The sequence below is a fragment of the Nilaparvata lugens genome, chromosome 1 (assembly GCF_014356525.2).
Source record: "Nilaparvata lugens isolate BPH chromosome 1, ASM1435652v1, whole genome shotgun sequence".
NCBI classification, from domain to species: Eukaryota; Metazoa; Arthropoda; class Insecta; order Hemiptera; family Delphacidae; genus Nilaparvata; species Nilaparvata lugens.
Window position 1 is genome coordinate 36,893,732 of NC_052504.1, and position 12,740 is coordinate 36,906,471.

Here is a 12,740-nt window from a genome sequence, read left to right on the forward strand (position 1 = left end):
TTTGCAAAAGAGAAGAATGAGCTGTAGTACGATGAGATCTAATGATAATACCAAAAGTTTTAAGTGTTTGAAATTTTTATCCTTGAGGTGTCCCTATGCGCGCCTCTTCACTAAATTGAGTCTATCTAACGGGTGATTCTCATAGAACATGATTTTATGAACTTATATCATTGTGCGAAATCTCAATGTGATGACAATGGAATTGGTTATGATAGTTGAAGCTGAAACATAGGTGTTTTTTTTCAAAATACAAGGAGCATTGTTGTCAGGTGTACCAGGAAATCGATATGAGATTGAGCGCTCTAATCTGAGACACAATCTGAGACCAGAGATTGTAGAGCACAAAATTACGCCCAGAGGGATTTTGAATTATAAATTTAAATGGTACCGGTAACAATCGGAAGATATTGTTGATCAGAAACTAAACTTTTTCAAATTGATTTTTTCTCTTAAAATTTCACTTTTTTTACAATTTTTGAAAAGTTGTAAATCAGTGCTCATTGAAGATAAAGAGTTCCGAATGATCTCATTCCATTACGAATTTCATCTAAAAAAAGGCAAGAGTGAATTTTTCTATCCGATTACAGGATTTGGCGGAAATATCTGAAAATTGGAAAATGAACCAAAAGTAGGAGGTTTTTGGGCCACTCTGTATCTAGCACGAAGAAATTTTGCATGGAAAATTGGTTCTGAACTTCTCTTATTTATCCAAACAATATATCAACTAATCAGAACTACAATATAAATTCCAAGTTCACCCCATTTTTGATGTCTATATTGACTTATTAATATCATGTTATTCAAATTTATTTCACCACAGTTGACTCTACAATCATTGGACACAAAAGATATCCACAATAAATTCATACTCAATAATAAAATGTGCTTTATATACTTTGCTCATATAATTTATATGTAAAATTGTGGCCCAATAGACAAATTAAATTCCGATGATTATCCGACAGAGTCCAGATACTCATAGCCCAAGGTCTATAGAAACAAGCCAAGACACCCTTTTTCCTTCTTGCCATTTTGATGCGATTTTGGCAGCACATTTCAAAATCCAATCTAATTCGAACAACTTATTAATAACAAAATTATTCATTTTAAAAACAATATTCTGGTTCAGATAATATGTCAAATCAGGTTTTCGATTTTTGTAATGAAATTTCAATAATGAGTTGTCCAATAATTGTTCTTATTCTTGTAACATATAGATGTTATGATTCATAAGGCATTGGGGTAAGACAGAAAAATGCGAGGCTAAACTCCAAAAGAGTTTGAAAGTTCCCGATTAATTAAATCTAAAAATCAACAATTCAGTTTCTAGTTGAAATGTAAATACTCTTATTCTGTTGGAAAAATTCATTTTACTATTCCAATTCGAGCCATTTCCCATTATCTAAAAAATTGCTAATAACACATGCCACACCCGTCTTTTTTAATATTTTTATTAAATATGAAAATTTAAATAAAATTCTTTAATTTTTACCACTGTCAGAAGCATAATCCAAAACAAAACAGTTCCTTACATAGAGCCTAAGGGAGTTTTTAAATTTTATTATGAAAATAATAACCTAATGGAATTAATAGTAAAAATAAGAACATATTTAATTTAACTTTGTTGAAGATCTGACACTGTGTTACTAGTAAATATTTGATAAAACACTTACTTTTTTTGGAGTCTTGAGGAATGCATTTCACTCCTGAAGAGGAGCTTCATCAGCCTCAGCCTCAGGCTAGTAACACAGTGTCAGAACTTCAACAAAGTTATTATATAGTGTTTCGTCATGGAAAGCAACTTCAATATTTAATTTAGTAATATGCTGATTTTTATTTTATATTCTACATTTCATCTCCACATTGATTACCACATTTTCTCTTTTCCGTTATATCACTTTACATTTTAATTCAAGATAAACCTTCAATAATAAAACTGCACTAGCTAAATCTTTTTACACACAACAAAGACATTGGTTGTAGGTCTACCATCACAAAAAGTACCAAACAGAACAAGACTTCCCTTCTTTCCCTCCAGTTTTTATCTGCCATAACCTCTTATACCACTCTACTTCCCTCCAAATATTAAAATAATTCTTTTTGTTATTTATTTACTGTTCAAATTTAATAAAAATTCTATTTATTTGATTTTAATTTATATTTGGCTTTTTGTTTATTGTTTTATTGAAATCCTGTAAATGATAACATTATGTAAAATTTGTGTTAATGTAATTGGTACAATTCTTTTGATTCATTTAATAAAATTATCAATTACTTTATCTTTTAAAGTGTTTTATTTTTTTTATTTTAAAATTTTTGTATTGGAAACTTTATATTTAATAACTTTGTTGTGTTGACATCTAACCTACTAACATTATTTTGAAATTATCAACGATACATCGACAAATGAACTTTCGACTATTGATATTAAATTTTATCTATTTGATTATACAGTATCGATGTTTTGTTCAGCCCTAAATTCAAATTATTTATCTTTTTAAAAAGTAACATTATACACATCATGCTCAGTTAAATTACAATGATAACAGTTGATATACTTAATATGGGCATTCTGCAATGCATAACGGGATCGTGTCTCGACCTGTTTCTACAGACCTTATCATACAAAATAGAATGTTCAATTGAGAAACAAAATATATTTATATTCAACTTTTTTGTATTGCTTGTCATTTAGTATGTATACGAAAAAAAATCTAAACCTCCTTATCTAACCTCTCAAGATATGCTCTCTTGAAAAATTAAGTAGTTTTTTCATCAATATTAAAAATTAATCATGTTTGAGAAAAACGTTTCTTGGTCTTTCTAACTGAAAATGGCTGGCGGTTCTCTTTTTTTGAGTCCGTGTTTGTAAAACCAGTATATTGTTTCAAATATTAGTTTTTTCATTGCTGTTAGAATTGTTAGTCTGTATCCTCAAACCTATTTAGTCATGTGAAATTGAAGACTTTTACTTGAATACAGAACTCAAAAGTATTTTCTTCCTAGAAAAAATTCAGCTTCATTCTGCTGCGTACGGTATACACTGATGAATAAATAAACAAATATTCCTTATCTTGATTGACTCAAATCCAAAATTTTGCCTTGACTCATTTATGCAATAAGAATTAGTGGTTCTCAAACCAATCTGTATTTTATTATGAAAAAATTATAAAAATTGTACAAGTGAAATTCTAACCTTATCTTGGACTTTGTCACTTATAAATTTGGAAGAAAAATAGCACAAGGACTATCTTATTATTTTATCTTCCAATGTTATTACATTAGTGTCATTTGCATTGTAAATAAATAAATTATCTTTATCTAGCTAAAGTAGTAGAGGCCTTTCACATCAGACTTTAAAAATAAAAAATCCAGTAATGACATTATTGATCAATGATCCAGTTTCGTCATAAACTATTTAATTATTGATTAAGTATTCAAAGTGACACATTTTACAATTTCATATTATGAGTTTATCCAGTTTAGTATTTCAGTGTGGGTGTAGTACTTGTAGTAGTTGTGGTAGTTCTAGTAGTTCGATTAGTTCTAGAGGCTCATCCTTTTTCACTTTGATTCTCTGTTTTCATTGCAGATTTGCAGTTGTAGTGGTTCAGCAAATCCTATTTACATTGGCATCTAATGTCTAGTGGTTCCCGGACTATTTTGCGCCGTAACTCTCCTTGGCCCCAGAAATAATACAATTCATTGTATTGTTTGACATTCTGAACTATTTAAATATTCGTCTTGTTAGCAGTGAGTTAAGTTATCATTGGTCTATTGAGGCTGTAAATATGAATATCGCTTCAATCAATCATGAAGCCATCATGAATGTGTTTGTCAGAGATCAATCACCATCTAGAATTAGTAGTGATGTTCAAAAGATTTCTCAAAAAAATGATGGCCAAGCTACAAAGTTTGATCACTTGAATTGTGTGATAATAAATGATGATATAATATTATCAGATAATGTAATAAAAGACTTATCAAAGTCTATTGCAGTTGATTATGGTTCGGATGCCATCCAAAGTAAGGAGTCGGCATCTCATAATGAGAGCAAGTCGACTACAATTTCACATTTGGATTTTTCTAGGCTTGAGTCTGAAGAGCTTGACTGCGAAATATGTGATGTGATGGAATGTACAGAAAGTAGTGAACATGATTCACAAGTTACAATACTTTCAAAGATTAGTGAATGTATTTCAAACTCTCTAAACCAAACTACCTCATCTTCTGTAGATGATTTATTTCTTGATGGATTGAAATATTTAGGAGGAGTTCTCAAAGACACTCGTGTAACTTCACTTGACCTGAGTTATAATAATAAATCCGCTGAACATGTGAAGTATCTAGAAAATATTCGAAGAGATATTCAATCATCCTCGATAAACGTGGAAATTAACACTATGCTTACAGAATATAATGAATATGATGATCTTGTGCAAAGTTGTAAAGAGAAAGCTAATCCAACAACTCTTGTTCTTGAAATTGATAAGAATTCTAGGGAAAATGGCCTATCTTCTCTAGCATCTACTCTACGAGACTCTGCAATAGTTTGCTTAGATCTTACTCATAGTGATATGAACAAACAAGACTTGAAAATACTAGCTAAGTGTTTGGAAGGCACAAAAGTGAAAAGTCTCAAATTGGGCTTCAATAGGTTGCGTTGGGACGTTGATGATATCAACTGTCTAGCTTCCATTTTACAATGCTCACAAATCTCATCACTCGATCTCAGTCACAATGTTTTCGAGTCAGAATATTTGAAAATTCTAGTATCATATTTGAAGAATACAAAAATAGAGTGTATCAATTTAAGTTTCAATTCAGTAAGCTATGATTTTATCAACTGTTTAGCACTTGCTCTTCCAAACACAAACATAACCTCAATTAATCTTAGTGGTACACATATGAGATCTGAAGGTTTGCAGGCAATAGCATCATTTTTACCACATTCCAAAATAGTCTCACTAAATTTGAGTGAAAATATATTTGTTCGTGATGAAATTGATCACTTAAGCTCCATTTTAAAAGACACTCAAATCACTTCGCTCTATCTTGATAATATTGGTATGGGAAACGAATCTCTGACTTTTCTAGCATCATGTTTGATCAACACAAAAATTAGCTCTATTTCTCTGAGTAATAATTCTTTTCATGACGATGATGGAATTATAAGTCTATCACGAGTGCTGAAGAACACTGAATTAACCTCTATTAATTACAGTTGGAATAGCATAACTGACAATGGATTGAGAATACTAGCATATTGTCTGATTGGTTCAAAAGTTAGTTCTCTTAATTTGAGTTCTCTCTATCACAAAATCGAGGACAAAAGTTTAACATACCTGGCCTCATGTTTAAAAGACTGTGAGATAACAAATTTGAATCTCAGTAAAAATATCTTTGAATGCAAGAAATTGAACGATTTTGTTCTATGTTTGCCAGATACAAAACTAATATCACTTGATATTGGTGGAAATTATATATGCTGCAATACGTATTATCTAGCATTTATCTTGAAAAATACTAAAATAAAACATCTCAATTTAAGCAGCAATATACCCCATTGCAATGACCCAAAAAAAATCATACCAGGTTTGAAATGCAGTGATGCTATACTAGACGCGAGTAAAAAGCCAGTTTGCTCAATAGTTTTCAATTATTTATCAAAGGCTTTAAAGGAAACAGAAATCATTTATATGAATCTCAGCTCTATTAAGATGAATATTGATGATTTGAAATATCTCTCTCAAGGTTTATTCGGTTCACAAGTATCATGTATTGATCTTAGTCATAACCAGATCAAATGTAATGGTGTCTACCACTTGGCAAACGTTTTAAGACACTCTAAAATTTCCTCATTGAATTTGTCAAACAATGAAATCTGTTTCAAAGGCATGAAATATCTGGTTGAAGGGTTTCAGGGCTCTGAAATAGAATTTCTCAATCTCTCTAACAATCCTTTGGGAGATGATAGTTTTGTGTATTTAGCTCAAAATTTGAAGTGCTCTAAAAGTATTGAACTAAATGTTTGTGGGACGAATATATCTGCAGGAACAGTGTACAAGCTGTTAGAACGGGCAGTTCGACATGGGCAAAATCGTATCGCCAGAATCAGTTTACATGATTTTGATTCCCTCTGCCTTGTGGATTTGTTCAGCTATCCAGGGTTTTATATCAAGATTGATCAATTAATAAGAGAATCCCCTTTCAGAAATAGAAATGACTTATTGGAATCGGTGAATAATGCCTATAAAGAGTCTGGAATCACAAAAGCTGTTTATTATAATGAGTTTCAACGGGAACGGATTTCCATGAGATCTGGTTTATGTAAATTTTCTAAATTATTTGAAAATGTTGACATCAGAGAAATTGATTTGAAAGTGAACACTATTGATTATCAGAAAGTTGAATTTTTCAAAGAAAGCATAGTCACTGAATTAAAAGTGAATTTGAATGACAAAAACGTGAGATATCGTGGTAGCCTAAACATAGAACCAATTTCATTGTGCTTCTACAGAACTGGGACGGAAAATGATGGTAGCTCAAATCAAATTGATCCTTATTCAGATGCCGAGATTCCACTAAAGCAATTCCATACCTACTGTTTGAATATTAGAAATAACTCGGCTACAGAAAATCTTCTTCGCAAATACAAGTCATTTATTACGAATAATATCATGTACCTTGATCTGAGAAGTGTTGGTTTAGTCGATGATGAATTGAAGAACTTGTCTGAGATTCTGAAGGATTCAAACGTAATATCATTGAATTTGAGTGGTAACAAAATCGGAGCAAAAGGCGTTAGACTACTTGCCGAAGCCCTTTCTCAAACCAATATCACTTACATTGATCTGCATGGAAATAAGATTGGATATTCAGATTACTCAGGATTTGCTATTCAGAATCTTTCAAGTATTTTCAGTAGAACAAATATTTGTTGGATTTCTCTTGGAGATAATAATATTGAAGCATTTTTGCAAAATGACATTCAGTTGTCCCCATTTATTGTATCTCGCAATGATTATCCAATTACATTTCAAATTAGGTATTTATTCAGAGAGTTGGTTTCACTGAACTCTGTCACTGATGAATTTGAATTCATTGTTCCCCAAGCAATTCCAAATCCTCCAGTTGATTTGATTCACTATCCTTTTCTAATGAAAAAAATATTGGAAACACCATTTAACAAAATGCATATTTATGATATGTTTTACATGAGAAGTAAAAAACATGTCATCAATGTTTATAAGAAAATAGCAGAATTCATTAAAAATATTGAAGATAGTTTTTGCACTTTTATTGATGAGAATATTAACAAACTGGCAAACGTTTTTGACTATGATAGCTTTGTAGAACTTGTAAAGACCTGCGAACATCTAGAGTTTAATCATATTGTTCATCGCCTACTCTTGCATAGGATTTGGTATTATGTAAATGAAGAGAAAGATATTTTGCATCCCTTTATATACAAAATGTTGTATAAATACGGATTGCCACTTTTTATTGAAGGCTTGGAACCAGGGAGAGTGAGAATCATCAACTTCTTCCAGACACATCCAGAAATTGATAGCGCAAACGAAGTTGTTGATTTACTAAGCTCAGGCATCTAAAATATCGAATTTCTCAGAGAATTTCCATTTTACTTGATACCTTATTAAGGTGGTGGTGGTGGTGTAATGTATTCTTCAAATACTAGAGACTTTCTGTGTATCACGTTATACAGCATAATGAGTTTTGTAGGCAATTTTTTGTATTAATATTATTTTTGTTAACACTCCGAAGCTCCGGAGCAGTAAAATATTACTGTAATATTGTAATTATAATTGTATAATGTATTTATCTATTACTTGATACTTTTGTATATCACATAGTTTTATTTGATACCTTACTTTTAATTAAAACAGTAAAACATGAATATTTAAGGAATCATTTTTTACTCTCTGGCTCAAATAATAATTCATCCACTACAATCTTCGGCATTGACAATGTTAATCTGTCAAAGATGTACCTGTATGGAAATATTTAGTGACCGAAATTTCAATTAACTTGTTGAGCTCCAAACAATTGACATTATGCGCTTGTTTCCGAGCTCGGGATTTAGCCAAGTTCTAGACTAACCGGCTTTTAACTCTGGACTCAGAAAATTGGCTTTCCGAGGCAGGTCGTTAACGTAGTCGAGGACTTGAATAAACTCTGGAGTTTAGAGATCACTTTAGTGGAGATTATAATTTCGCTTTCTGAGTCAAGGATTTATCGTTAAGTCCAGAACTTGAAACAGCGTTATTTTAAACCCTCGGCGAGGGTAGGATTTAAAATTAAGTTCTAGTCTTAACTAAGCAAACACATCACATTCATTGTTTTGGAGTAGATGAATAGCCAAATAGCTGTCATGGAATACCTAGATTATTTGAATTAATCCATCTTAATTGAAAGTTTTTTATTGCAAGTTTATTTTGGAATAAAATTGTATCAAAATTGTGCTTAAAAAACTAAACCTTATTTTGGACTGTGTCATAACCTAAAATTTTAAGAAAATACGGTAACACAAGGATTGCAAAGGAATTTTATCTTCTAATGTTATTAATCAGTGTCATTTGTAATGATAATAGATTTTTATTCTAGTTTTTTTTTTTAAATAAATAACTTTTTTTACTCAATTCTCATTTTTTTAATCCAAAATCACTAACGAGGATCAATGATCAATAATAGCATAATGTAACATGAAATGGTATTATTATTATTATAAATTTTTCCATAAATTTTTATAATCACAGAGTACAACAACAAAGACATCAAATGTACTTCCCTTACGTACTGCGCTTGCTCATTACAATGCAACGTCATTGCCAGTTTTAGAACTACAAAACTTCCCTCATGATTACTGCTTCAAGTCCTGGACTCAAAATAGGTCTAGGACGTTTTAGATCCTGGAGCTTAGAAGATAAATTCGTGACTCAGAAAGACGATTTAGATCCAAGGGCTTAGTTTAGTCCTGGACTAAATAATAACTTTAGTCCAGAACTTATAGATCTTGAACTCGGAAACCACCCCTTAATAAAGGTGTCCTTGCAATTTATTGAGCAAAAAGTCGCAATAGACCAATAATAACATACAAAAATCTTCTAACCCTGTCTGGTTGAAAATGAATTAATCACGTAGAATAAGGAATCTCATACAGAAAATCTATAGTTACAGTTATTAATCTCCAATTATAAATAATTATTAATAGAATTGTATTCATTTGATATTGTGTTTAGTTTTTAGTAGGTCCATATATAACAGAAATATTTGAGTTTTGTAAATACAGTACCTTATGAAGTTTTTGCTACAATGTTGTATTTCAAGGATAAGTAGTCTTCCCTCTGCCTACAAACTAAAGCTGTAGCCAATTGTGTAACTTATAAATAATACATTGAACATTATTTTGTAATTGTAATGTATATCAAGGATAGTTTTTTAGCTATGTGTGAATGGTTGAAAACATACCTTTTACACCTTCTTGAACCTTGATTGAAAAGAACTTGAAACAATTGAAATTTTCCAAAATCACTTTCAAATTGTTCCATGCTTTATAACTCTCAAGATAAGGATGGGAACTAGAGCTGCTGCATTCTCTTGAACTGAAATTCATTATTAAATAATAAAAATATACAGTAGTAAATGAATAACACAATCAAGTAATTATCAATCAATTTATATAATATAATATATAAGTTATGTAATAAATGTTATTATATTAATAATATAATATAATTTATATAAGTATAGTAATATATAAATAAATTTTTGACACTGCCAACTCAAGAAGCCCTGTGTGTTGGCAGTGAGTTGCAGTTTATTTATTTTGTTTTAATTTTAGTGCAAGTACAAGACACATATTTTTTCTAATTTGAGTGAATAAGATAAATTTTGGAGCAGTCTGATAACTTACAAATTGTACATTGGCTAAGCTTAGATTATATATTATTATATTACAACATATCAACCGTCTATCAAATAGGTAATGTTATTTGAATGAGGCACTATCCTCTATTGGTTGTATTTTTTGTACTTGTGTATTAAGTAGATCCTACATTGTATTTTGTGCTTGTTAATATAAAATTATTGGTTTATGCTTTATATGTTGTTTGTAATAATGGAGTTATGTTATATTTCAGTTTTTTTCAGTATCTAAACTCTAATATTTTTGCGTTTGATAATTAGTTACCTATTACAAATTATTATTTCCTCATCTTTAAGCAGCTATGTTTTCAATTTTCATAGATTTTTCATAATATGGTATTAATATTTTTTCATTGTTAATAACTGAAAATTATTCATATTTCCAAGTTAATTAATATTCATAGTTAGTAATGTTTTTGCATTTAGCACTAAGAATACCATTTGTAGTTGAAAATCCAGTACCTTCTTATGCTCTATTTTGTTATTAATGATGTGAAAAATATTATTTTGTCAATGTTCTCGCAAATGAAAACTATTTGTGATATAGGCTAATACTTGTATTATATTCTATATTTTGAAACCATGTCCAGTAATTCATACCCAATAAGCCTTCTTATTCCAATATAATTATTGTTAACCTACTTGATGCAGAATGTTGTAAAATATTCTAAATAAAACAGATATAATATTTTGATTTAGTCATTTATCCTATTATTAAGCAAGCAATTTCTGAATAATTATGGTTATCTTGATATCTGGTTATGTATGTCCAATGGATCTCGAGAACGGCTCTAACGATTTTCACGAAATTTGGAACATAGTAGGTTTATGATATAAAAATTCGATTGCACTAGGTCTGATCCCTGGGGAAACTGGCTGGAGGACATGAAAAGGATAATAATTATTCATCCTTGGAAAAAAACATATGATAATTTTGTCGTCTGTCGATAACAGAAGATGTGAGTGCACGTGTGGAAGAGAGACAGAATTATTTTCAGCTGTTCAACTATTTGCAATCAATCAGCTTATTCACGAGAAATATTAATCTAGGAATTTAAATCGATTTGATAAAAATAATCTGATTTGTTGACATGACATGGTCCATATCATTCTCAATAAAAGTATTTATGATAATTTTCAAAGTTAATAATTATTTTACTATTTTAAGTGATTGGTGAGTGTTATTCTGCTATTCAATTTGGTTTGTAAACAATTTAAATTAGAACTTTTCTGTTTTCAAATGTTTGGATTAAAATTTGATCTGAATTCAAGTGTATGGAACATAACCTACTTTTTGGAATATTTCAATACGGTAGTGTATAAATAAAAATTTGGGGAAGAAACAGTTTTTGGCTGTGCCTGTTAGTCCTTCCCCAATTATTTTAAAGGATTGTGTTCTGTTTACAATAAATAAATAATGAGGGAAGCTCAGTGCCCGGATATTTTGAGTGATTCCAGTAACCTAACAGCTTCAAGAGTTGAATCTCATAAAGAATCTTCTAAAAATGCATTTGGTACTTTCACAGTAATTAAAGATAGTCCAGCCAATCACTCTTAGGGCTGTATTATTATAATATATTTTTACTCTCATTGTATTCTTAAAAAATATGGTGTAGTGCCTTTCACACAACTTTTCTTGCCGTTATGAAAATTGATCACCTGATGCTAGTGTTCATGCGCATCTCAAATTTACTATTTAAAGATCTAAGCCAGCTGGTGACAAGACTATAATGCTGGAGACACACAAGGTCTGCTATCTCTTCATAGTGAATGATTTAATAGAATCAACAGTTTGCAATTGAATAATAACATTTTCTCAAATTTCGAGAATATTTTCTATCTTAGGTGAAAATGTTACTAGACATTAATTGTAGAGATTTTTTATGCTCAATCTTTCCCACTTGAAATATTTGTTTAAATTGTATCTGAAGCCTGATAATTGGGAATCTAAAATCAAACTTTGCATAGATTGATCATTAATTTTTTACAGATATGGGACTTGTGGCAGTTGATAGAGCTCATTAATGACTATTTTAGGTATACATTTGATCAAAATCGTTGTAGCCGTTTTCGAGAAAATCGCGAAAAACCCTGTTTTTGACAACATTTTAGCCATCATCTTGAATTGCATTTGATCAAAGTTCGTGTCAGATCCTTATAGTGTAAGGACCTCAAGTTCCAAATTTCAAGTCATTCCGTTAATTTGGAGATGAGATATCGTGTACACAAACACACACACACAGACCAATACCCAAAAAACACTTTTTTGGACTCAGGGGACCTTGAAACGTATAGAAATTTGGATGTTGGGGTATCTGAATTTTTTTAAAGCAATACTTTCCTTACCTATGGTAATAGGGCAAGGAAAGTAAAAATCTGGTGTGGCGCTCTCACACAACTTTCCTTGCCATCATGAATACAATTTAAAATTGATCAGCTGACGAGATCAATATTCTGCAATCTATTCCAGTGAATCTATACTTATAAAATTCTTATCTCACTGATCACGATTTCTGGAAAACTACAGGATGGATTGCAACAAAACTTAGAATATAGCTTCCTCATACGTCCTAGGTGCTCACTAAGAAATCTTTTGGCGATATTTCAACTCTAAGGGTGATTTTAAGGGTGTAAAGTTCGTCTTTTAGCATGTATATTCTTCTTCTCCCAATCTCTTAATTATAATTGAAATGTCCATATCATATGTTACTATAGAACTATAATCAAGAGAGAGTACCTCTTCAAAACAGTTGTTGACTACTGGCAACTAAATTAATAATTTTGTCAGGTTGGCA

At 30.7% G+C, this 12,740-nt stretch overlaps 1 protein-coding gene across 1 annotated transcript; it reads left to right on the top strand.

The window, feature by feature from the left end:
• The first annotated feature begins 1,725 nt into the window (after window positions 1–1,725).
• On the top strand, window positions 1,726–10,633 carry LOC111062968. The gene has a single exon (XM_022350662.2). It carries the CDS (start codon window positions 3,792–3,794, stop codon window positions 7,611–7,613), a length of 3,822 nt encoding a protein of 1,273 aa, XP_022206354.2. The 5' UTR covers window positions 1,726–3,791; the 3' UTR covers window positions 7,614–10,633.
• Window positions 10,634–12,740: the final 2,107 nt, after the last annotated feature.

Coding starts and splice junctions, on each gene's coding strand:
- LOC111062968 (XM_022350662.2), top strand. CDS start 3,792: ATGAATATCGCTTCAATCAATCATGAAGCCATCATGAATGTGTTTGTC.